The sequence below is a fragment of the Cnephaeus nilssonii genome, assembly GCF_951640355.1.
Source record: "Cnephaeus nilssonii genome assembly, chromosome: 1".
In the NCBI taxonomy this organism is placed as follows: Eukaryota; Metazoa; Chordata; class Mammalia; order Chiroptera; family Vespertilionidae; genus Cnephaeus; species Cnephaeus nilssonii.
The window spans coordinates 109418505-109443209 of record NC_137072.1 but is presented as its reverse complement, the minus strand read 5'-3'; the positions used below and the strand labels follow the sequence as shown (position 1 = coordinate 109443209).

The window sequence follows — 24705 nt, the reverse complement described above, 5'->3', positions numbered from 1 at the left end:
CTATTTCCGGGTGTTCCCCAGAGCCCCGCCCCCATCCCCGCGCCTCATTACGTGATAGCCGAGACCCCACCCTCGCTAGGGAGCTTGGACCAGAGCCCCGCCTTTCCGATCCCCACGGCACGTGCACGCGCCCATGGCAACCTGAGTCCCAGCCACAGCCTCGTGCCCATCCCCCGCCCTCCCTCCCTCCCCATCACCCAGGCTTTCGGGGCCGAAACGCTAGCCCCGCCCCTACGTACCCGCCCCGCCCCTAAGGCGCGTCCTCGCCGGCCGGCATTCTAAAGCCCCGCCCCCAAACGCCCTCCTGCCCCGCCCACTCTTTGGTATCTGCCCCGCCCGCCGCCCCGAAAGCCCCGCCCCCACCGCTCTCCTGCCCCGCCCCTGGCGCCCGCCCGGCCCGCTCATTGGTAGCTGCCCCGCCTCCCGGGCGCGCGCCCGCCGCCCCGAAAGCCCCGCCCCCAGCCGCGCGCCCGCCCTCCATTCGCCACGTGCTCGCTGAAGGGCGGCGCTGGGGGCCGAGCCGAGAAGATGTTCTTGCTGCCTCTTCCGGCCGTGGGGCGAGTCGCCATCCGACGTCTGGGGGTGAAGCGGTTCTGGAGCCGAGGTTTCGGCACCGCAGACATGACGAAGGTGAGAGGCGGCGGCGGCGGGGACCGGGGCCGCCCCAGGAGCCCTGCCCGCGGGCGACGGGGGCTGCGGGGTGGGTCGAGGTCGCGGTGACCCCGGCTTCTGCACCGAGTTGCCAAAATGGGCACAAAAGAAGAGGTCCCTCCCTGGGCACGGCGGGGGGATGGGGGCTGCCGAGCACCCCGCGCATCTCCAGGCTGCCATGGAAGCGGGCTAGGGTCCGAACTCCGGGCGGGCGGGCGGGAATGGCCACAGCTGCCATTTCCTGGGCTCCCACTGTGTCTTGCCCTGCCTTCATTATGGGGTGTAGTCCTCGCAGTACCCCCGGGAAGCACGGTGCCGGTGTTGTTCCCCCCTCAGTTGCACCCAGGAGGGAACCCAAGTTCGCTGAAGTGAAAGGTCATCTAAGGCCCCGGAGTTGGTCAGGAGGGCTCCCCACCCCACCGGGTCCTCCTCTGCCGAATTTGGCCGGGAAAGCCTTGGGTAAACTGCCCGAGGGGGTTTGTACGGTGACCCAATGCCTCTGGGGAAAAGGGCTTTGCAGAGACACCCATCTCTGCGGGAGATTAAAAGGAGAGTGTTTCCCGGGAAGAAAAGCCTTCTTCACCTAATTGAACTCCAAAAAATTATGAGGATCAGTTGGGCTGTGGAGGACCAGGGAAGGGGAATGGCTGGGTGGAAGGTGCACAAGATTGGGAGTCATGCTTGAGGACCAGAAACAAGCGACTGTCCCTGGCGAGGACTGTTCTAGAAGGGCTTGGGCTCAGGGCTCAGGCTGTGTCAGAGGGCAGGGGGACCAGACGCCCGTCCATGCGCTGCCCAGGACCCCGCGCCGTCCTCCCCAGGTAACATCCCCGTCCCGGCTGCAGTTCCCCACTTGGTCCCATGGAATCCCAGGAACAGCCGTCTTAGGAAAGCTAGAACCCGGAAAGGTTACAGCACCCAGGAAGCCCATTTTCTCTGATGCAAAGGACACGATTTGGTCGAAGTGCCAGTGTGGTTTTGTAGAGAGGAGGGAGGGCTGCGAGGAAGGTGTCAGGATTCTCGCAGAGCTCAGTTGCACCCAGGCTCGTATGTCGGACCAGGTTTTTGGTTTCCTCATCGGTCAGGTGAGGAGACCGCACATTCTTTCCATCTCTCAGAGTTGCCTTCAGGCAGAAAACGTGTGTCAAGTCCTAACTTGCCGGGCAAAGGCAGATAGTGATTTCTGTGTGTACGTCCTTATTTCACTTCCCTGAGGCCCTAGGGGGCGAGTCGCTCAGTGTGGGGCAGGATGCTCTGCTCCGGCCCCTCTTTGAGAAGTTGCATCCTTTCCTCTTTTTCCAGTCTATGAGCTGGGCCGGAGTTCTTATTCGTATTGGCAGGTGCAGCCACTGGCTTTCCTGGGACAGCACCCCCGCATATCTGAGATTTGCCTTTGAAGGTCGTAGGGGAGGAAAAACTTCCTTTTTGCTCTCCTGGATCCTGTGGCTGGACCGAAGAATTCAACAGACATAAGATGAACAGGAGAAAAGCATACAAGTTCTGTTTGGTATTTTAGTGGATATGGGAGTCTTCAAAAGGAAAATAAAGACTCCAAAGCCTTTAGGCCCCAACATGGACATACCTTTTTAAACAGAGGATGAAACATTGTGGGACAGTGATAGACGAAGTGGCTTGGGCTAGGGCAGTGGTCGGCAAACTCATTAGTCAACAGAGCCAAATATCAACAGTACAACGATTGACATTTCTTGGGAGAGCCACATTTTTTCAACTTAAACTTCTTCTAACGCCACTTCTTCAAAATAGACTCGCCCAGGCCGTGGTATTTTGTGGAAGAGCCACACTCAAGGGGCCAAAGAGCCGCATGTGGCTCGCGAGCCGCAGTTTGCCGACCCTGGGGCTAGGGCAGTAAATTGTGACATGGTGACTAGGAACTATGTGGGAGAGAAGGGTAATTTCAGTAGGTTTGTTCATACAGGTCCATTTTGCTGTCGACTCCCAGTCTCTGGTGATAACAACGTCCTCTTTGCTAGTAAAGGGAGAGCACCTTTCTCCTGGGAAATTTCATGACCTGCTTTTGGGTCGGAAGCGGGAGGTCAGAGAGCCCTTCCTAAGTCTGTCTCCCGGCACCTGCAGCTCAAAGTTCGGCATATTGTGGAGCGGCGTGTTCTGAACCCCTCTGACCTGGTTACAGATGAAATTGGGTTTTTTAAACAAAAAACCTTTCTGCTCTTACTTGAACATAAAGGAAGGCCCTTACATTGTGAGAACCTTTGGGAAAGGACCACGAAGCCCCAGGATATGCAGTAATTCCCGGCTTGCTTAGGCAGGAATTGGAAACATGAGGGCAGGATATGAGTGTAGCGGACTCCCAGCACCTGCATTTTTGGCTTTGTTCTCTCTGATGGGGACACGGTTTGCGTGGAATTATTTGCTCCTTCCGGAATTTGGGGACTCAGATTATATTCTTTTGTTTCCCCCCTGCTTATTCTCAGGGACTTGTTTTAGGAATCTACAGCAGAGAAAAAGAAAATGATGTGCCACAGTTTACAAGTGCAGGAGAGAATTTTGATAAACTGGTGTCTGGGAAGCTGAGAGAAATTCTGAACATGTAAGTATTTGCCTACGGGTTCCAGGTTTTAAAACGCCTTGAGATAAAATGGAATATTTCTTCTGTGCTCTATTGTTAGCAGATGAAAATTCTCGGAAGCGTGCGGGGCACTGTCTGCCCAGTGAAAGTGAAAGCGTGCCTCAGTATGGGTGGGTCCCCAGTTCTGGGAAGTCAGGCCACTTCAGCCACATCACAGAGTTATTGTGACAGACTGACCCAGAAGGGTTTGGAAAGTACCCGGTTTCCTCAGTTGACCCTCCGGCCTCAGATTCATTTCCTCTCACCCTCATCCTACCCACCAGATCGCCTCCCCACAGCCTCTCTTTCTTCCTTTAATTCCCCTTTGCTTATGGGAGACCTGGGTTGCTGGACTAGGTCAGAGCAGCCTAAGGGGGCTGCACCCTGCATTGCTTCTCTGGAGTTCTAGGGCTTCTCGAATGTCACAGTACATGCAGGTCACCTGAGGGCGCGGCAAGAATGCAGGTTCTCACTCAGTAAACCAGGTGGTCCTGAGATTTTGGCCTCCCTTGGGTTAGCCAGCGTCTAGAGAAGGTGGGGAAACACTGGGGTTCCCTAGTCCTGAGCTGCAGGAATAGAAGTATCAGCATAAGCCTCTGCAACTACATCTTGTTCAGATGACAGATAATTTCTTGGGTCTAATACATGTAGTCTTAATAATGATAGAAATCGTCTGATCATGGGATAACAGAATTCGCACCTCCACTTAATTTTTAGCAATCATCCACTAGCGGACAGCCTTCCCCTGGGCCTTGATTAATTCATTAATCCCAAAACTGACCTGTTAGAGCGCAGAATAGCCTGGCCTTCCTGACCGATAACTCTCAGCATTGCCACCTGGTTGGTTTGGAAATTGCCTGGTATCCCATTTGCAGATTAGCCCCCATAAGTGACCTCCCACCAAACACGCTGCAGTCAGCCCCGCCCCTGAGGTTGATGTCTTTATTAAAAAGAATTAGTGTTCTGCTCCAGTGCTCCGCTCTCCTCTGCAGCCACGCACTGTCCATCCGTGGCATTGCTTTCTGTGTTTGTTTTCAGGTAAGTTTGTGTTCAGTCTAATCTGTGTGCTAAGTAGTTTTGGAGCTAGAATTAGAAGCGCTGCATCTGAGAAATCTGGCCTGAGAAAATTCTGTATTTTGATAAAAACGTAAGTGCAGCAAATTCACAGAAGCAGCAGAGTATTTTTTTTTTTAATTTAAATTTTTTTTATTTTTAGCAGCAGAATATTTTAATAATGCTAAATGTATGCAGATGAAAATTCTCGGAAGCATGCTGGGCACTGTATATATCACTTCTCAAAGGAACAGAGCAAACTCATATTTTAAACAACTATTTCTTGTTTCAGATCTGGACCTCCGCTGAAAGCAGGCAAAACCCGAACCTTTTATGGTCTGCATGAGGTATGAGATGAAGATAGGTTTGGCAAACCCTTAGTGAGCACCTACTAGATGCCAAGGACTGTGATTCATGGCCGGGCAGAAAATGTATCGGATTGTGTGCATTGTTCTGTCCTAGTATTAAGCCTTACGTATTGTTTAAGATTGTATAGAGGTGACTTGCTGTCAGAAAGTATCGCCTCTCTTGTATCGCTTAAATCTGTAGGGTTTTTTTGTTCGGTTGTGGGAGTTGGGGCACTCTTACGTAGAATTATTTGCAGGATTATCCTCAGCCTCTACTTTTCAAACACACATTATAAAATTCAAAGTACAAGACTCAAAAAACCCAGCAACCAAATTTGATGCTGATTTTGCCATGTGCTAAGGTTATGGTAGTTGACCTCAGAGAGCATTCCCTGTGGTTTAAAGATATAATGAATGCTTTAAAGATATAAAGTGCTGATTTTGTGTGTTTCCGGAACAGGACTTCTCCAGTGTGGTGGTGGTTGGCCTCGGCAAAAAGGGGGTTGGCGTGGATGACCAGGAAAACTGGCATGAAGGCAAAGAAAACATCAGAGCGGCAGTTGCAGGTTATTTTCCTTTTGAGGTTTAACATTGGTGGAGATTTCTAAGGATCTACTCTTTAAGATTACTCTGTCTTCCCTCTTTTGGTCCCCTGCGGAGCTGAGCGTCAGGACGAGGCCCCGCCGCAGACGCTGTGAGCAGCATTGCCGGGGCGGGAGAATTGGCTCCATCAGTCTTTGGCCCCCCGTGTATCATATATGCTTGTTCAATTTACTTTCAAAGTTCATGGTGACTGATGATGTCATACCTTTGATTTGGGGGTTTTTGCTGACCTGGTCTTAATAATAGACTTCGCCCAGTCCCTGGATAGAATTTCCATCTCATCATTTGGTCATTTTTAATCTGGCAAGTTCCTGGTGATTAGGACACTTGGCTTCACCAGGAAATCCTGGTGTTTCAGAAGTAATACTAGTTAGTAATCAGAGTAGCTCTGTGAGGAGCCAGACCAGTCATTTTATCCGTCAGCCTGTCCTTTCTGACCTTTAAGGTGTGTGTGCACACCCTCATTTTATCTCAGAGGCAATGGAGGCTCACAAAGGTCAAGTGTCAGAGCTGGGATTCGAGGCCCAGTCCTGCTCTTTTCTCGGCACACCGCACCGTGCCTCTGCTATTCAAGTTGTCTCTGACTGACTCCGATTTCCTGGTTCCTCTGTCCTTACGAAGCGGGGTGCAGGCAGTTTCAAGACCTGGAGATCTCTTCCGTGGAGGTGGATCCCTGTGGCGACGCCCAGGCGGCTGCGGAAGGGGCAGTGCTCGGTCTCTATGAGTACGACGACCTGAAGCAGAAGAAGAAGGTGGTCGTATCGGCGAAGCTGCATGGAAGGTGAGGGAACAAACCAAGATCGGGGTTGCATTCCCAGTGTTCTGACAGCGGGGCCTCTTGGATAGGAGCTGCCTGCCCTTCAGTATCAGGCGCTGCTGTGTGGCCTGTCTGCAATCTCCGCCGTCACCGTGGCCATTTTAAGAGTCTGGTGCCCGTCCCCGCGTTCTGCTCCTGGCTTTCGTCATATGCGTGTCCCCCCCATGACTCCCTGGGCCCCTCCATCCTTGCTGGTTACTAGGAAACCACTCCAGGTTGGCTCCCCAAAGAGAGAGGGAACAAGAGGCCAGGTCCCAGCGGGTTCCCATTTCACCAGCACCTGCTGGCACTGTGCTCAACACCAGAGCTACACACATGAAGGGAGGCAGTCCTGGCCCTCATCTCCTGGAAAAACTCGCCTTTCAGGAGATTTATTGAGAACCTTCCACCTTCCAGCTCTGTTGTGGGTTTTGGGGAACAAGGTCCCTGCGGTCAGGAACAGACCCTGTGAGCCCTTCAAGGGATGGTGCTGTGGAGTGGGGATCCTGCTGGTTGGCAGCTATGCTGTCGCGGTTAAGAGTGAGGGGTCTGCAACCCATCAGCCTGGCTCCCCCACTTACTGGCTGGCACCTCCGTTAAGTGCCCGAAGTCTCGGTGCTCCGTGCTCACTTGCTTAGTGGCATCGTGATTCCGATTTCATAGGGCTCACGACGATCGAAAGGCACAGCTGGCGAGTAAACCCAATCGATGAGCTCTTGTTCTAGCCATGCTGCTCACGTGCATTCCTGCTGTGCACAGGAAGAGCTGGGGTCGAAACATGGCCACATCTTTTCTCTGTCAGAGCTGATTCTTGCCCTCTGGAGGGCTGGCGGTCAGAGGTTCAGAGCCCTTCCCAGGCAAAAATTGGGCAGATGGGCCTTCAGCTCCCCATCAGCATTGAGCGGTACGCCCTCTACAGTTAGCCCTCGGGGCGGCGTCACTCCTGATGCAGAGGAGGGGGACAGAATGGCTTTGCTGTGGAAACCTCTGTCATCAGCTTGTGTGGTGGATCAGGGCCTCCAGAGTCCTTAGTCCAACCCCTTTTTTATGCTGAGGATCCTGGGGTGACCTGCTCGCCCGGATCTCCCAGCTCGCACAGTGGAGGCTGTGTTTTCTAGCTCTTTGCACCACACCGCGGCCCCTGTGGGTCAGACCCCGGACAGTGAGTCCGGTCCCCCGGGTCCACCGTCTGTGCAGGCTTCCTCTTTCTTTTACAAGCTGCGACATGTCAGTGTCTCCAGAGGTTGTCTGACAGTGACCCCGTGCTTCCTTCCGCCAGCGGCGACCTGGAGGCCTGGCAGAAAGGGGTCCTCTTTGCTTCCGGGCAGAACCTGGCACGCCAGTTGATGGAGACTCCTGCCAATGAGATGACGCCAACCAGATTTGCTGAAGTCATCGAGAAGAATCTCAAAAGTGCTAGTAGTAAGACAGAAGTCCACATCAGGTAATTCAGGATGATGTCTCAGACTCATGGGACGCTACAGCCAGGAGGAGCAGGGGTGCAGAGACCCCCCGGGAAACCACAAGGCTTGTGGCGGAGCAAAGGGCAGCCGGCAGGGGCAGGTGGGCGTAGTCTGACCCATCAAACTAGACACTGCGCCAGACCCGGTCGGGTGCAGGCGTGTACACAGTGCTTCCAGAGGGCAGCACTTTCATAAAACATCCACGGCTGAGTCTGTGATTAAAAGTCCCCACGTGATGCAGCCTTGCTGCTTTTGAAGTGATTTTTTTATTGCCATACCTCCCATTTTTATATTCTTTAATATATTGGTATTGATTTCAGAGAGGAAGGGAGAAGGAGAGATAGAAATATCAGTGATGATAGAGAATCATTGATGGGCTGCCTCCTGCACGCCCCCTATTGGGGATTGAGCCCACAACCCGAGCGTGTGCCCTGATCCGGAATTGAACCTTGACCTCCTGGTTCATAGGTCGACGCTCAACCACAGAGCCACACTGGCTGGGCCATTTTTATGTTCTTTTCCCTCTGAAATTCAGTGGCCACCTCTCCATAACGCAGTCCTACTTTAATAGTTTCAACAAGTAGATAAGCAGTCAAGAGGAGCGTTCCTTGGATGTGGCGGCTCTGGTCGGCCTGAAGGAGTGTAGGATTTCTCGGCCTAGTTACGGTGGACAGAAGGCAGCACAGAGCCCTTTTGTGCCCCAGCCCAGAAGAATAGCGATGCGGCCTCTGTGGTCTGATTGGCACGCAGGACTGTTCCCATTCCCTTACCCTGTGGGTCCTGTGCTTGGGAAGTAATAAGTAATTAGTTTCTCTGCTGCAATCAGACATCTGGAACTGGGATTGAAACCGTGAGAAATAGTGTGATGACATGGAAAAGACTGGATTCCAGCAATTGTAAAAACACAAAGAGAGAGGATATATTTATATAAACAGAAAACAATAAAGTATAGCTTTGCTGTTGTGGGGGTGTTTTTTTTTTGTTTTGTTTTTTTGTTATTGTTGGTTGATTGTTTTTGTCTTTTTTTAGAAATACCAAAAAGTAAAGCAGTGGACCTCTTAACTATCTTTAAGCACCCTTTATGGTCTCAGAGCCTTATCTTTACACTAAAACTTTAAAAATATGTGAGTAGGTTAGGGGGGTGGAAATCAAGTAATTATTTATTGACTATGCATTATTATCTGACATTATATTATGTACCAGGGATGAATTCCCTTAGTAATTCTGTAGCTAATCTTTTGATGGAGGTATAATTGACCTAATTTTATAGATGAGGAAACAGACTCAAACAAGTAATTTGCCAAAAAATGAGAGCAACTAGGACATGGTAATCGAAGCACTGATGTACGCTTATTTTAACAGCTTATACATTAGACTTTGTTAAACTTGGATGAGCTTTTTCTGAGTTATTTTGAAATAGAGACAACAAAGTGTATTTACCTTTTTCCCTTTCTACCCTGTAGACCCAAGTCTTGGATTGAGGAACAGGAAATGGGATCATTCCTAAGTGTGGCCAAAGGGTCCGATGAGCCTCCAGTCTTCCTGGAAATCCACTACAGAGGCAGCCCCAATGCAGGCGACGCACCTGTGGTGTTTGTTGGGAAGGGAATTACCTTCGACAGGTAGGTCTTCACTGTATCTGTGCTTTGTGTTTTGGTGAATGCTTTGCATGCACTGGTGTTATTTGGTGTATGGTTCGCTTCAGAAGCATAGTGTTTGGTCATCTCGTATCTGTTCACTTTCTTTTTCTGTTTATTTTTTATATTTTTTTCATATATGTTCACTTTGAATGTGTCAAGCTGCCATTTATAAAATGTTTACTGTGTATTAGAGACTCTGTGAGGCATTTTACATATATTAGCCCTGACCTTACCTCTAGGAGGGAAGGCACTGTGAACCTTCTGCAGGTAAGAAATGTGCTTATTGTCCTAACTGGCTTGGCTCAGTGGATAGAGCATCGGCCTGTGGACTGAAAGGTCCCAGGTTCGATACCGGTCAAGGGCATGTACATTGGTTATGGGCACATCCCCAGTAGGAGATGTGCAGGAGGCGGCTGATCGATGTTTCTCTCTCATCGATGTTTCTAACTCTATCCCTCTCCCTTCCTCTCTGTAAAAAAAATCAATAAAATACATTGGGGGAAAAAAAAGAAATGTGCTTATTGGCCATTGGTATGTCTTCAGTGCAGTGTTTGTCAAATATTTTGCTCTTCTTAGAAACGTTTTTTAATAAGTTTTTAAAATTGTATTCTAGATACAAGTTCTTTCTCAGATATATACATATTGAAAATACAGTTTTCCTATTCTGAGGCATGCCTTTTCATTTTTCTAAGTGGAATCTTTCAAAGAGCAGTTTTAAATTTTGATGAAGTGTAATTTATCCATTTTCAGTTGTATAGTTCCTACTTCTTTTTCCGTTTAAGAAAAGATTGCCTATGCCAAAGTCTGTGTGTGTGTTTCTGTAAGTCTACGGTTTTAGCTTTTCGGCTATGAGCCATTTTGAATTTCTGTGTATGGTGTGAATGCATTGAGGCTCTTTTCTCCCTTTTTTCTTTCTACATGGATATCCATTTGTTTCAACACCATTTGTTGAAAAGACTATCCTTTCCCTGTTGAACTCTGCTGGTACCATTGGTGAATCAGTTGACCATATAGTGGTTGATCTCTCTCTGTTCTGTGTCCTTCCATCAGGACCTTGTGACCAAGTATCTTGATTACTGCTGCCCTGTCCTGAAGTCTAGTAATGGAGTCCCTCCAGCTTTGCTCCGATATTTCAAAATTACGCTGGCTGTGTCCTTGGCAATTTGCATATCAGTTTTAGAATCTACCATTTTTTTATACACATCCGCTGGGATTTTGATTGAGATAGACTTTTTTTATTTTATAAAAACATGGTAGTTGTGTGGGTAATGAAATGAGAGGATAAGACTGATATAAGGAGACCTGAGTATGGAGGGCCATAGCACACATCTGAATGACAGGCAATGGTAGCCTCAACTAGGATGGATGCAGTAGCAAAGAAGTGGATGCATTCCAGAGAGATCTAGAAGATGAGCAAAGATAACTGCTGATCTTTGACTGGTTACTTTATTTTTTCATTTTTAAAAAATATTTTTTATTAATTTCAGAGAAGAAAGGAAAGGGAGAGAGAGAGAAACATCAGTGATGAGAGAAAATCATTGATTGGCTGCCTCTTGAACGTCCCCTACTGGAGATTGAGCCTGAAATCCTGGGCTGGGAATCGAACCATGACCTCCTGGTTCATAGGTTGATGTTCAACCACTGAGCCACACTGGCTGGGCTGACAGGTTACTTTAGAATGAGAGTCCTACAAATAGAGAGTGGAACTCCCAGACCAGAAGTTGCCTTGAGAAAAAAGTGGCAAGTAGGTAGGACACCCTGATGAACCAGCGTGCTCCCTTTGCCCCCAGGGGGCTACTCCTGGACTTCTTGGACCAAGAATGTGGTTCTTATTCTGAGTCAGTGGGTAATCATTAATTCTAGGTGTAAGTGACAGCCATCTAACTGTCGAGTGTTTCTGCGGTGAGTGAGAATTAGGACCTGATTTGTTAGGAAAGAGACCTCCATGCAGGGAGTAGACTGTCCAGAGTCACTAGGACAAGTCAGCAGCAGATCCCAGAACTCAAAGTCAAAACCCCAACTCTGCCCAGCGTGCAAAGCAAGTGCTTTCTGAGTTCTTACATCCAAAGTAGAAAGTCACTAGTTCCTTATAGAAGTCTATTTGGGGAGTGGTTTCAGTTTCTTGCTGGTTGAAACCCTTGTCAGCTCTCATGTGTGAGCGCTGTCCCTGAGGCTTTGGGTCAGCATGTTCCTTGAGCTGGTGCCTGGTTCCAGTTGTATTTTGCCATCAGCAGGACCTAGCACACCTCGGGGCGTTGGAGGGAATTGTTCTCCCGTCCTTCTGTGGGATAAAATCCTCCCCGTCTTCTATCAGTTTGTCGGCTCTCCTTAATAGTGTGACTTTCAGGGTCAGTGAATTGATTTGAGTCATAAAATTTACTGAAGAGACAGATCTATGTGGGGCCAGGAGTTAATGAGCCAATATTGAGGTGGAACTTGTGCTGCATTGATTTACACGACATAGTAGTGTTTTAGGGGCACCGCTTAAATTTCATTCAAATAGAAACAAAATGAGCTAAGAGACCCTTCTGTAGTTTTATAAAGACTGCAATATCATCTTTTAAAATGTTGAAGTAATTCAGATTCTCGATTTAGAAATTTGAATTTTCTCTGCCAGGTAGATGGTGCTTTTGTGTGTTAGCTAACCCTCTGTGTATGTACTCTTCTTTAAGACAGTGGCCCTCTTCTTTGTGTTAACATTGCACGTTGTCCTTTCCCCCCATAGTGGTGGCATCTCCATCAAGCCTTCCGCAAATATGGACCTCATGAGGGCTGACATGGGAGGAGCTGCCACCATCTGCTCAGCCATCGTGTCCGCCGCCAAGCTCAGCCTGCCCATTAACCTCATCGGTGAGTGGGCAGGGTGGAGGGGGTGAAGGGCGGTGTCCTGGAAACCAGTCAGTGGTAGAACTGACATAACACACATGGTTTCCTCGTAGCCAAACACATCAAGAAACGGTTTTGAAATAGCTTTTCATCAAGCAGAAGCTATTTAGCTGGAGTAAGTCTTACCTGAACTGATTGAGTTAACTGTATTTTGCAATCATGGGCTGTAACTAGAATTGATCTGTTTTACTTCTGCACAAAGTGGGTAGCAGTCAGGGGCACATCAGGTCAAGTTTGTGCTTTCCTCCAGCAGAAAGTGCCCAGTCGTCAGGGTGGAAGGACATGGATGAATCATTTAGTGATTACAACATAGGGTTGTGGCTGATTAAATGCCACGATACACAGAAAATGCTTGAAACTGGAAAAGGGCTCTGTGCACGCAGCTCTTTGTGCAGTACAGGATGCCGGAAACAATGCTGGGAGTCTGCCGTGTTTCAGGGAAGGGGAGGAGGGGAGACCTGCCCAGTGTATCACCTCCATAGCACAGAAGTTAGAATGGGGATCCAGGTCTGTCTGACATCTCCCAGCCCCCTTTAATATCATAGTCGCCTTTTTTTTTTTTTTTCCAAACTGTAAGTAGCAGACATCCTGACTTGTCACCCCTGAATACTTCAGCATGTGTCTCTCAACAAGGACATTCTATGTAATGACAATATCATTATTTCCAAAGATTGATACAGCAACCTAATTCAAATTTCCCAGTTGTCTAAAAAATGTTCATTGTGTGTGTGTGTATATATATACATACACCTATTTATTTCTATTTATTTTTTGAAAACTAGGAGCTAGAGAAGGCTCACACATTGCCTGTGGTTGCCATGTCTCTTTAGTTTTCTTTAATCTAGAACCCTAACCTGCCCTTTGTCCCCTCTTTCATGACATTGTCGTTTTGAAGGGTCCAGGCTTGTCTCATGACATTCCAGGATTTGGGTTAATTTGGTTGTTTCATGATAGAGTCAGGGTAGGTGATGTGTTCTTCTGTTGCTGATGCGTATGTCACTTGGGTCATGGGTGATGCTACATTTGATCACTTGGTTAAGGAGATATGACCTCCTTAGAAGCCTGCAAGTTAGAGTAGATCAGAGTCCTTTTCATGGGTTTTTCTAAAGATATAATTTACCTGCAAATACATCAAAGTAACGGCTGTAGATGAATGACAGAATTTAAGAGTGGCATGGCATGCCTCCGATGGCCCACCAGGGGCATCCCTCCTGTGGGTGGCATATTTAGACCCAGCACATTCCACGGTCCTTCATTTATTTTTTTCCCAATAGGTTTGGCCCCTCTTTGTGAAAACATGCCCAGTGGTAAGGCCAACAAGCCTGGAGATGTCGTTAGAGCCAAGAATGGAAAGACCATTCAGGTTTGTAAATGGAAGACACAGCCCTCCCCATTCTGGCGTTCCTAAAGGAACCCCCAGCAGCCACACAAACACACCGTGAATGGGTGCAGAGTGCAGACTCCATGTAGCGGGGAGGTGTCTTCATTTCAAGAGGCTTTTCATGCAAATTGAAAAGTATTTCTTTACGGGAATTCTAAGAATGTTTTCCTACCTTATTCCTTCTACATCCTGTCAACTATACACACAAATTACCATGAATTTGCAGCGAGCCCCACAGAGCACAGCAGAGCAGTGAAAGTGTGGCTGTTTTTTAATGCACCTGTGCCATGATCAACTCTCTCCATGTAGGTGTGTGTGTGGGGGGGGGAAGAGCAGGGGAAGACACTGTCCTGAGTCACAGGCACTGCACTCCTGGGCACATGGGTGTACACACACTAACCATAACCATCAGGCCTTTTTGAAAGAGGGAAACCTGGTGTATGTAAAGTTGCTGAAGCAGCAGAGTTCTCGGGTTTGGAGGTTCAGGCTGCCACCTCGCTGTAATTTTCTTAAAAACTTCAGCTTATTTGTTTTCGGAAATCCTGAAATCTTTACCCCTTCTGTTAGAAACTGGTTGATATATCGGACCAGACACTTTGTATTGATTTCAGCTTCCAAAGTCATCAGCTCTGGTACAGGGGTTATTAACTTACTAGAGGCCTGGTGCACGAAATTCGTGCAGGGGGGGGTGTCCCTCAGCCCAGCCTGCACCCTCTCCAGTCTGGGACCCCTCTCACAATCCGGGACTGCTGGCTCCCAACTACTCGCCTGCCTGCCTGCCTGCCTGCCAGCCTGATTACCCCCTAACCACTCCCCTGCCAGCCTGATCGATTCCTAACTGCTCCCCTTCCGGCCCGATCCCCCCAACTGCCCTCTGCTGCTGGCCCGATTGCCCCAAACTGCCCTCCCCTGCCAGCCATCTTGTAGTGACCATCTTGTGACCACATGGGGGTGGCCATCTTGTGCAAGGGCGTGATGGTCAATTTGCATATTACCTCTTTATTATATAGGATATTTGCTCTTCAGATTAATCATATGCCTTATTCTAACTGAAGTAGAAGCATGTTTTTGATGCTCAGTGAAAAGCATTGCACCAGCTCTTTCTCACTTTTGATGTGAGTGTCTAGGTTTGATTCGTACTTGTGCTAGCTAACTCTCTTTTACCTTCCTCTTTGCAGGTGGATAACACCGATGCTGAGGGGAGACTCATCCTGGCCGACGCGCTCTGTTACGCGCACACCTTTAACCCAAAGCTAATCATCAATGCCGCCACCCTAACAGGTCAGACAGCCTGCTCTCCCTGCCTTTGTGTGAAGAACGTCTCCTGTGTTGATGCAGAGCACACGCTGTGCTCAGGGCAGGGTTTGCTGAAGTTTGCATTCAGAGATCTTCCACCAGCGCAGTTGTGTGGCAGTTGTAAACTGCTTTAAACATGCCAGACTGTAGCTTTAAAACAAGAAATAACAAGTGGGTCAGATCAGCCCTTCCAGAGTGACATCTAAAAATGATACTAAGAGTCGTTTTGTTATGATGACCATTTGATACAGATCTGAAAAGATAAATCCCAAAATCAATAGTTTTTTTGAAATTAATCATGATGTATCTGATGGCACTGAGCTCTCTGAACTTTTTGTACTAGAGGTTATACGGAAATAAAGACATTGTGTGTGTGTGGGGGGGGGTGCGGGTAGCAAGATCCTCATTTAACAGAGGCAGGGCTGCGTGTTGTGAAGCAGGTTGGCTTTAAGGCCAACCCAGGGTGACTCCCAGCTGTGCCCCTTACTAGGCCGTCAGCCTTGGGCAAGTTACTTGACCCCTTGAGCATCAATACCTGAGGGCACGTTTGTTTGCGGAATTGTGAAGGATCAATACCTGGGGGCCCGTCTGTTTGCAGAATTGTGAAGACTGGAGGGAGTTTTGGGCAAGCCCCTTTAATATAGTGCCCGCAGAGTGGGTAAATTCCTGAGGGGCTGACAGCGGGCCTGGCCTTATTGCAAAAACCCTGTGTTCATAATCTTTTCATCCAACAGTTCTCTTTCTGGGGATTCATTCCATCTGTGCCTCTTTTAGGATTAACATTCAGATCATTTTTCATCCTTTGTTCTTGTTCTTCCCCTGGTCACGTGAGCCTTTACTTTAGCAGAGCTCTTCACCATCTGTGTGCGTCTGGCAGTGGTGCACGGATGTACTGCCGAGTCCTTTTTAAAGCTGGCATTATATTATGTAACTTCCTGGTCTTTGTTTCCCTGTTCAGTTCAGCCAACACTTCAAGCTGAATGATGGAGGTGCTGGGGTGGGAGTTTGGAGGCCGTGATGAGGTGGGTGGTAATACATCTTCCTGTAAATGAGGAATCACAGCCCCCCTTTTTTCCAGCCTGAGGGTTTGAGAAGGTTTGAAAGTTGGCCCCAGGTAACTAAGGGCAACCTAATGGGTGAGCCCTCAGATCTCCCTGGCCATTGCCTTGGCTGAAGGCTGTATAATTCACTTCAGTGCCCCAAGTACTCACTGAGCTCCTTGTAAGTTTGAACTGGGGTCAAAGGGGAGAATGAGAAACAGTTTCCAACCCCGAGTTCATGGCAGAAGGAAGTACATAGTCTTTAGAGAGAGAGAATCTGATTTTTAAACTTGCTCTCTTCTTAATAGCATGCAACTTTGGACAGTTACTTCATCTGTAGAAGAGGTATAATAGCCCCTTGTTCATAGAGGGGTTTATGAAGTATATCTAAAATCATCTTTAGAGTCCTGGTCCCAGTTGGATCATCCTATGTATTAAAGAGCTAATATGCTAATTAAACCTAACAGCAGAAGAACTGTCTGGACGACCTTCCGGATGAAGCTGGGGCTGCAAGGGCCAGGCGAGGCAGCCAGGGCTGGGAGGGCCGAGCCCCTTGCACGAATTTCATGCATTGGGCCTCTAGTATTAAATATCAAGTTATCGTTTTCTATTCCTTTAAGAAAACATATCATGTTCTTGTTTGAGGTTAGTGCTTATCTTTCTTTTTATTTTTGCTTTTTAAAAAAAAATATTTACTTTTCAAATATATTTTTATTGGCTTCAGAGAGGAAGGGAGAGGAAGAGAGAGCTACAAACATCAATGATGAAAAAGAATTATTGATCGGCTGCCTTCCGCACACCCCACTTGATCCTGGGACCTTGGGTCCTCTCACCCTGGCATGTGCCCTGACCAGGAATTGAACCTTGACCTCCTGGTTCACAGGTTGATGCTCAACCACCAAGCCACACCAGCCGGGTGAACATTTATTACAGTATATGGTTTAATTGTTCTATTTTATTATTAGTTACTGTTCTTAATCTCTTACTATGCTTGATTTATTAATTAGACTTTGAAATAGGTATGTACATATAGGAGAAAACATAGTATATATAAGATTTGATACTATCCATGATTTCAGGCATTCAGTGGGTGTCTTAGAATGTCTCCCCTCAGATAAGGGGGGAGGATGCATGGATCTAGGTGGGGAGGATAAGAGCATAGTGCTTATCTTTCTCTGAGACATTTAAACACTGATGCAAAACTTTTGGGGTGGATAGGAATGTTTTGAGGACAAATGTATAAGTATGGAAAAACCACTGACTTCGAAACTAAAGCATTAATGAGTGTGTGTGCCCAAGTCACGTAGGCAGAGATTAGCCAACACCTGTCATAGTAACGGGCATGCAGCGGGTACATATTTAACTGTTAGTGGCTGGGGTTAGCGGTGGGTCAGAGCAGATGGGAGGCGGCTGGGAGTGGCAGTCACAGTTCCTCTCACTGACAACTGAAGTTGCAGGTGCCCAGCATAAGCAGTGGAGTTAAAAGGGGCGTGGGAGCCTGTGCAGCTGGGGATTTGGAGGGCTGGGAGGTCAGGCACCTTGTCTGAGAAGCACTGGGATCTGACGGAGGCGGCATCACCGAGTGGAAGAGGGAGGGAAGGAAGCGCTCCCAGCAGCTAAGGGCACATGTGTGTGGGGGCTCACGGGGAGCAGCGGTGAATGGGATGGAGAAGAGCACATTTTGGCTGGGGCGTGCGGTGGGTGACCCATGAGGCCGACGTGTTGGTAGGTGCCAGACCCAGGCTGGCCTTGGCGTGTTGCAGGGTTCTGTCCTGAGCCAGTGCAGCAGGAAGTACGGAGAGTGTTACACATGCAGACAGTAAGGTCATGTTTGTGCCATGAAAGGGACCCTCCCTGCAGTGTCAGAGCGGACTGGAGAGGGCCAGTAGGCTGGTGAGCCGTGTGTAGTTGACTTTGGTGGATGTGTAAGTGTGTGAGTTAAGGATGAATATTACAGTATCTACGATTGCCTTCAAAATCTGTTGGGTATGGGGTGTAGATGAAACAAGTCTGCTTATGAGTTGATGATGTTGATGCTAGCTAATGGGTAATCTAGAGGTATATGATGGTCGCAGTCGTGGTGGAGAGAAGTGAACATAGGTTTGAGAGAATTGGGAGGTAAAGAGTAACAAACCCGAAAGAACAAATGACCCAAACAGACGCAAGTTGAAAGTGTCCTGCAGAATCTCAGGTTTTTGCATAGGGTCACCACGTCAAAATAGTGATTTGTTTTAAATTGTCGATTGTTTGCAATTTCCTCTATGAACTAATTAGTAATGTAATTTACTTGTGATTTCTTCGAACAAATGTACAATCCAACATCCTGAAGGCACAGGGGTATCTGACACTGAAGGGCTGCTTGCTTCCCTGGAGACGGTTTAATCACTGTGGTGCTGTGTGGTCAGTGACAGTAACCACATTCACAAAGTGAAATGATGGCTCTAAACTTTATTTCTGAAATCAGCCAATGGGACATAGCATTGTTGGAGGAAAAAACAAAGATGAAACGAATGAATATGACAAAATAATAACAGACTTCTTAAAAAGATGCATCAAACTCCTATAGCAGATACTTACTGCGATGTGGTTTGAAATACTGAAAAATTAGATGCCTAAGTACCCAAGAATAAGTAAATTTTGATATTTCTACCCAGTGGACTTTTGAAATCATTAAAACTACTTTCAAACATTTGTTTATAAAAGGAATGAATGTTTAAAGCATAAAAGGAAGAACATGTATTTGGACATAGACAGTGTGGTCTTAATTATGGTTTTCTTTAAGTTTAGAAAAAGTCTGAAAGGAAGTATTAAAAAATGTGACTGTTATCCCTGAGTGGGGTTATTGGTGATATTTAATATTATTTCCTTTTTTGCATTTTTCTCTAATAATTGAAGGTGAATTATGGCTTGAGAAACTGGATAGTGTAAGGATTTCCTAAGGTTATCTATTTTTGGAAATGAGGGAGACATTTAATAGGGTTAGAGCTAAAGTTTTGGTGGGAATAGCAGAGAGACCCATCGTGTGTGAAGAGACAGAACACTGATCCAAAGTGTGTGTCTTACAGGTGCCATGGACATAGCTTTGGGCTCTGGCGCCACTGGGGTCTTTACCAATTCATCCTGGCTGTGGAACAAACTATTTGAGGTAGGAATAATACACAGAGACTTAAATTGTGGAGATGGTTACTCTAGCCTTAGAATGATCAAGTTCTTCAACCACTGTGTTAGAGTGATTTTTATGCTGTAGATTTGCCTTTGAATCGAAAATTGGATTCATTGTGCTTTGGGTTTTCTATAAATGTCTCAAAATAATGGGTATGATACCACCCTCATCCTCTCCTCCAGTAGCCTCACAATGATGTGACAGTGACTCCCAAAATACCATGGCCATAGAGTCTCTGAGGTAGAAAAGGTAATGAGGGCAGCTTTGTAAAGGAAGGCGTGGCCTTTAATGAATGTCATGAGCAAGGCAGGCAAGCATATAAACAGGGCTCGCCTGGCCCATGAGTCGGGGTGATAAGGATGCCTCCAGCTGCGGTGTCTGTGCCTCCTCTGTGCCCTTCACAGCCAGCCTCTCCCAACAGCTGTCTCCTGTCACCACCAACCCCGTCCGGCCCCAGGCTTTCACTCACTGCCATCAGCTTTCCCTGCCAGCCCACTCTGTTAGCCTCGCTTAGACTGTGTAGAGGCCGCATGTGACTGACCTTTTGGTGACACCCATCTTGGCTTCTGTGATCATCTCTGGTCCCTTTCTTCACTCACTTCTTTTTCAGCCTCCTTTGCCAGTGTTTTCCTTGGTCTACCCCTTTGGTGGGTGTACAGTCACGGGCCACCTGCCCTTCTTACTGTTCACAGTCCGAACTGGAAGCTCATCTATTCCGTGGCTTCAGCTCGCCCCTTCGCTGCTTAGTCCCCTCTCCCCCCTGAACTCCAGGCCCTGCATCCACTTGGCTACCAGACAGCTCTATGTGGCACCTCATTCTTTCAACAAGTAGCTGTGCCAGTAGGGAGCAAATACAAATGTCCCTGACTACATTCTTGATGTTGGTTTAAGGTCCTAAACTTTTCACCCTAAACTGCTCCCTTTCTATCTCTGTCTTCTCCCCATTTGTGAATTCCCCCCCACCCCCCACCCCCGTGATATCAGCTCAGTTGCCTCCTTCCAGGCTGGGCCATGGGCCTCCCCTCTAGCCTCCTATGCATCCAGTGTCTCTATCTTAGCACCCACAACACTGTCAGGTTTTTTAAAATATGTAGGCAGTTTTGAAAAGAATCGAAGTGGTATGTGCAACATTATCTAAATAACTGAGACCCTTAATATTAGTTTGATATTAGCAAATGCCCTACAAATTTGTGGGGTTGTTTTATAGCATACTTGTTTCTTCTTATAATTCTTAAGTAAATGTCTTAATTAATAACAAAATGATTCTGGAACTTGCTATGTAGCTTGATGCTTTAGAGTAATAGGTCAGAACAGCTCTTTTCTTCCTGCATTGAACATCCCACATTGAGAGCCATGTTTACCCAAACCCTTACTTCATCCACTCTTCCAACTCTTGTGTCTGTTCCTTCTTTAGGCCAGTGTTGAAACAGGGGACCGTGTCTGGAGGATGCCTCTCTATGAACATTATACAAGACAGGTTGTAGACTGCCAGCTTGCTGATGTGAATAACATTGGAAAATACAGGTATGTAAATAAGCTATAAAAGTGCATTAAAAAAAAAAAGTGCATTGTCCCCATTTTCAATTTTAGTTCTGTTCACAAAAGGTTTAACTCTCCAATTTTCTTTGGCAGTAGTGCTCATAAGCACTAATTTCTAATGTCTTTAATTTTAAGGCATTTCCCAATTGGCTCTCAAAATTTTGCATATTTTCAAATCTAAAGGTCATTTTTGACAAATGATAAGGGAAAGAGTTGGATAATATAGGAACTCTTTACCTTGGGAAAAAGGGAATCAGGAATTTACCCTTTACTGCTTAAAGCTATATCGAAAGCCCTGGCCGATGTGGCTCAGTTGGTTGGAGTGTCATCCTTACACCAAAAGGTTGCAGGTGCGATTCCTGGTCAGGGCACATACCTAGGTTTCAGGTTTGGCCCTCGGTTGGGGCACATTTGAGAGGCAACCAGTCAGTGTTTTATCACTTGGATGTTACTCTCTCTCTGTTGCTCTCTCTCCCTTCCTCTCTATAAAATCTATAAACATATCCTCAGGTGAGGATTTAAAAAAATTAAAGCTATGTTTGAAGATAAATATCTGGAAGTGATTTCTGGGTTAACTTCTGAATAGGTCTCATAAGCTTGACTTTTGCTCTCTGGTCATAGACTCTACTTAGTAGCAAGAATGGAGGATCTTAATAAAATGTTCTGTGCACATTTAGATGAGGTAACAACCATTTCTGTCTTTTCAGATCCGCAGGAGCATGCACAGCTGCAGCGTTCCTGAAAGAATTTGTGACTCATTCGAAGTGGGCGCATTTAGACATAGCAGGTGTGATGACCAACAAAGATGAGATCTCGTATCTGCGGAAAGGCATGACCGGGAGGCCCACGAGGACCCTGATAGAGTTCCTGGTTCGGTTCAGTCAAGACAGTGCTTAGTTCAGATACTGTAAAACTCCTTCATTCCATCTTACATGGGCAGTTGAGCTTCAAAATATTCTGCAATGGATGAAAATCCTTTAAAAGGAAAAAAGGATGATGTTTAAAAATGTAGAACAAAATGAAATTTGTATGCCTTGATTTGTTTTCTCATTTTTATGCAGAGATTTAAAATTGTAAAGCTAGTATCTTGCTTGGAAAACATTTTTAAAATATCCTATATATGATGATTGAATTTTTAAAAAACTACCTAATCACTTTTCAGAGTATATGTTTTTAATTGAGGAGCAAAATTGTATTTCAGATTTGTGATGCCAGGAACATGAGTTACTGTGAAGTTGTCAGAAACAATAAATCTAGCTTTTTGTGCTCCTTGGTGTGGCTCTGGTGTTTCTTTATGTGTTACTGCTATAAACCCAGTGATGACTGTAACATAACCCATCTCTTTGGGCTTTGTTATGTGAACTAAGTAAGTTGAGGCACAGTGAAAAAGGTATTATCTCAATGTGAATCATCACTTTAGGGTACTCAGTGGTGAGCTTGTCAGTTTGTGATGAGGTACTATCATCCCCATAGAACAGATGAGGAAAACGAGGCACAGAGAGTGTTAGTAACATGCCAACGAGGTCACAAGCTAGGAAGTGGGGAAGCAGAGATTAAAACCCAGGCAGAATGCTTTCTTTCAGTTCAGTGATTTGAATGAATGTGGAATTCATTTGAAATACTGAAATGAGAAACAAGACCATAAAAGGGACTGTCAATAGTGTGGACGAAAGGAGCCACAGGCTAACCTGACAAGCTCAGGGGAGGCCTGCGTGGCAGTCTTGCAAACTCAGAGACCTGGAATAACCACAAAGGATGGTTTGAAAATTAAATATTTAACTACAAACAGGTTATAGTGGGCAGTCATTCCTAAGCTGATACCTTCCCTGACAAAGATCAACTTAGATCTTCTTTCCTGAGCCCATTTGCCTTTTTGCCTCTGAGATAACATATCTGTGAGATGTCTGGGTAACTTGTAACTTCCTTCTTTTGCTGGAGCCCCTGGGGCACAACCAAATGTGGTAGGCGCCAGGACAGATGCCTCAAATTCCTTCATTATCATGTTAACTGTTCCTGCACCCACCTAAGTATGTGTCCATCATTTTACTTTTTGTCCAATCCCAGGGGTTTCCCACCATTTGACTTTATCCAATGAATTTCATGTAGCCCACCTATGTCCCTCCTTTGATGGCAATGCATAAATACAGATGTAACCCACCATTCTTCGGAGCATAATCTCAATTCATTGAGGTTCTGCTTCCCGGCATATGTCGACAGTTTGGCTCAAATAAACTCACTAAAATTCTTTACAGGTTTCAATGGTTTTTTTTCGTTAACAATAGGTAAACTATGTGCTTACGACCTGGGACTGCAGCCAATCAAAAACATCCCATTTGTGCAGATTTTGAAGACAGCTTTCCTGTTTTATTTTGGCAGGAGGTGAATCAAATTACCATGAATAGGATGTGTGCTTTTTTTTTTTTTTAAGACTTTGAGAAGTTTGTCAGGAAAAGCTGTTTATGGAGTTATTTTTAGTATTTTAAAAACTTGACATCTAAGGTGAAGTTATGCGTCTAAACTGGTTTGCAGACAGGGAATAGAAATGGCCATGCATAGTCATGCTATTAGAATTAAAACCAGGCAGTAAAGGTCTTCCACCAGGTATCCATGTCCAGAAAGGTGAAACTGAAAGGTAGAACTACTGGTTTGTGAAAAGAAACTAAAATCATTTAGATTCCTTCTGGGTGATTCAGAAGGCCAGGCAGCGATATGATGGAAGGCTTTCTATCAAAGGCCTTTTAGAAATAAAAGAACAATGGAACTCCTGTGTTTACTACAGCGTGGGATACAAAAGGCTAGGCATAGCCCTGGATTCATGGGCTTATCTAATCTGGTTGATGCCCATGCATCTAGCTGCCAGGTATTTCACAGACCCTTGGCTGATCCTCAGAGCCACGATCGGAGGCAGGTGGTATCTGAATCGGTTTCAGCGAGGACTAGGCATGGCTGTGGAGAGCAGCAAATCCAAAGCAGCAGTGGTTTAGAACAATAGTGTTAAAAGGTGGTTGAAAAAGGGAATCCAAAACTCAAGCAGCCCCACAGGCTGGAATTGTGCGTCACCCCCACGGCCTCAAGCTCCCTCAGTCCCAGGTGGCTGCTGGGACTGAAGGCTGCATGAAGATGAGGAAAGGGGTGGGAGGAGCAGGGATGAACATATTTTAAGGAGCTTTCACTCAAGTCCCACATAACATGCTTAGATCATCAACCAGAGTAAGTGATGTTATGCCAGGGATTTGGGGAGATGAAGATTAGCTGATGAAGGAAGGGGAAAAGAGGACAAGAGACTGGTAACTAAGTCTCTGTGACACCATTGCAGAGATGAGGAAACTACATCTAGTGACTTGCTAATGTTTGTGAACTAGAAAGTAGAAAAAAAGGTTAGAACCCAGATCGATGGATCTGCAAAGCCCAGCATCTGCAACCCAGCACGTGGCCTTGAAAACAAGAAACCATTACTGAATATAGTGCAGTATCTAAGCCCTTGCTATAAAGGGACAGTGCACATTGTAAGTGCAGTAAGGGCAGGTACCAGGTCTCTATTACTGTATCTCTGCTTATAGTACAGGAGTGTCAATATTGGTTGAATGGTTGAGAAAGGACAATGGTATGATAAATGAACTTGATAAAATCTTGGCAGTTAAAAGGTTTTAAGATTACAGTGGAGTAAATCAAAAATGCCCTTAACCTGCATGGCTACAGAAACAGGAAGTGTTGCTGTTTTGAAGAATTTGATCCAGCAAACGTTTACCCTGTGCTTAACCAGCTTAACATTGTAGAAGGTGGTTGGGATAGCAAAGTAGACAAGATGTAGTTCCAGTCCTTAGAAAAATCACAATCTAGCCTGGCTGCGGTGGCTCAGTGGTTGAGCGTTGACCCATGAACCAGGAGATCACAGTTCGATTCCCGGTCAGGTCACATGCCCAGGTTGTGACCTGACCCCAATAGGGGGCATGCAGGAGGCAGTCGATCCATGATTCTCATCATCACTGATGTTTCCGCCTCTCCCTCTCCCTTTTTGAAATCGATAAAAATATATTTAAAAAAAAAAATCATAGTCTAGGACAGTGATGGGCAACCTTTTGAGCTTGGTGTGTCAAACTTCGCCAAAAAACTGAGCATAACTCGGGTAGTGTGTCACTTTGAGGAAAAAACTAACTCCAAGACTCTAGTCGGAAATGTTTCATCCTCAGGAGCAGCAAATGGTTCATCCTCGGCATGCGGCCGCGTGTCATCAGAAATGGCTACGCGTGTCAGTGCTGA

General features: G+C 46.5%; 1 protein-coding gene across 1 annotated transcript; it reads left to right on the top strand.

Annotated features, from left to right (window-relative positions):
* The first annotated feature begins 475 nt into the window (after positions 1–475).
* LAP3 (leucine aminopeptidase 3) lies at positions 476–21724 on the top strand. Its single transcript, XM_079773556.1, has 13 exons — positions 476–630; positions 3105–3220; positions 4584–4638; positions 5099–5204; positions 5863–6022; positions 7317–7481; positions 8964–9122; positions 11866–11990; positions 13301–13389; positions 14586–14688; positions 18809–18888; positions 20321–20430; positions 21153–21724. Exons 1-13 carry the CDS (start codon positions 529–531, stop codon positions 21340–21342), a joined length of 1560 nt encoding a protein of 519 aa, XP_079629682.1. The 5' UTR covers positions 476–528; the 3' UTR covers positions 21343–21724.
* Positions 21725–24705: the final 2981 nt, after the last annotated feature.

Coding starts and splice junctions, on each gene's coding strand:
- LAP3 (XM_079773556.1), top strand. CDS start 529: ATGTTCTTGCTGCCTCTTCCGGCCGTGGGGCGAGTCGCCATCCGACGT. Junction 3,221..4,583: donor CTGAGAGAAATTCTGAACAT/GTAAGTATTTGC, acceptor TTCTTGTTTCAG/ATCTGGACCTCCGCTGAAAG. Junction 9,123..11,865: donor AAGGGAATTACCTTCGACAG/GTAGGTCTTCAC, acceptor TTCCCCCCATAG/TGGTGGCATCTCCATCAAGC.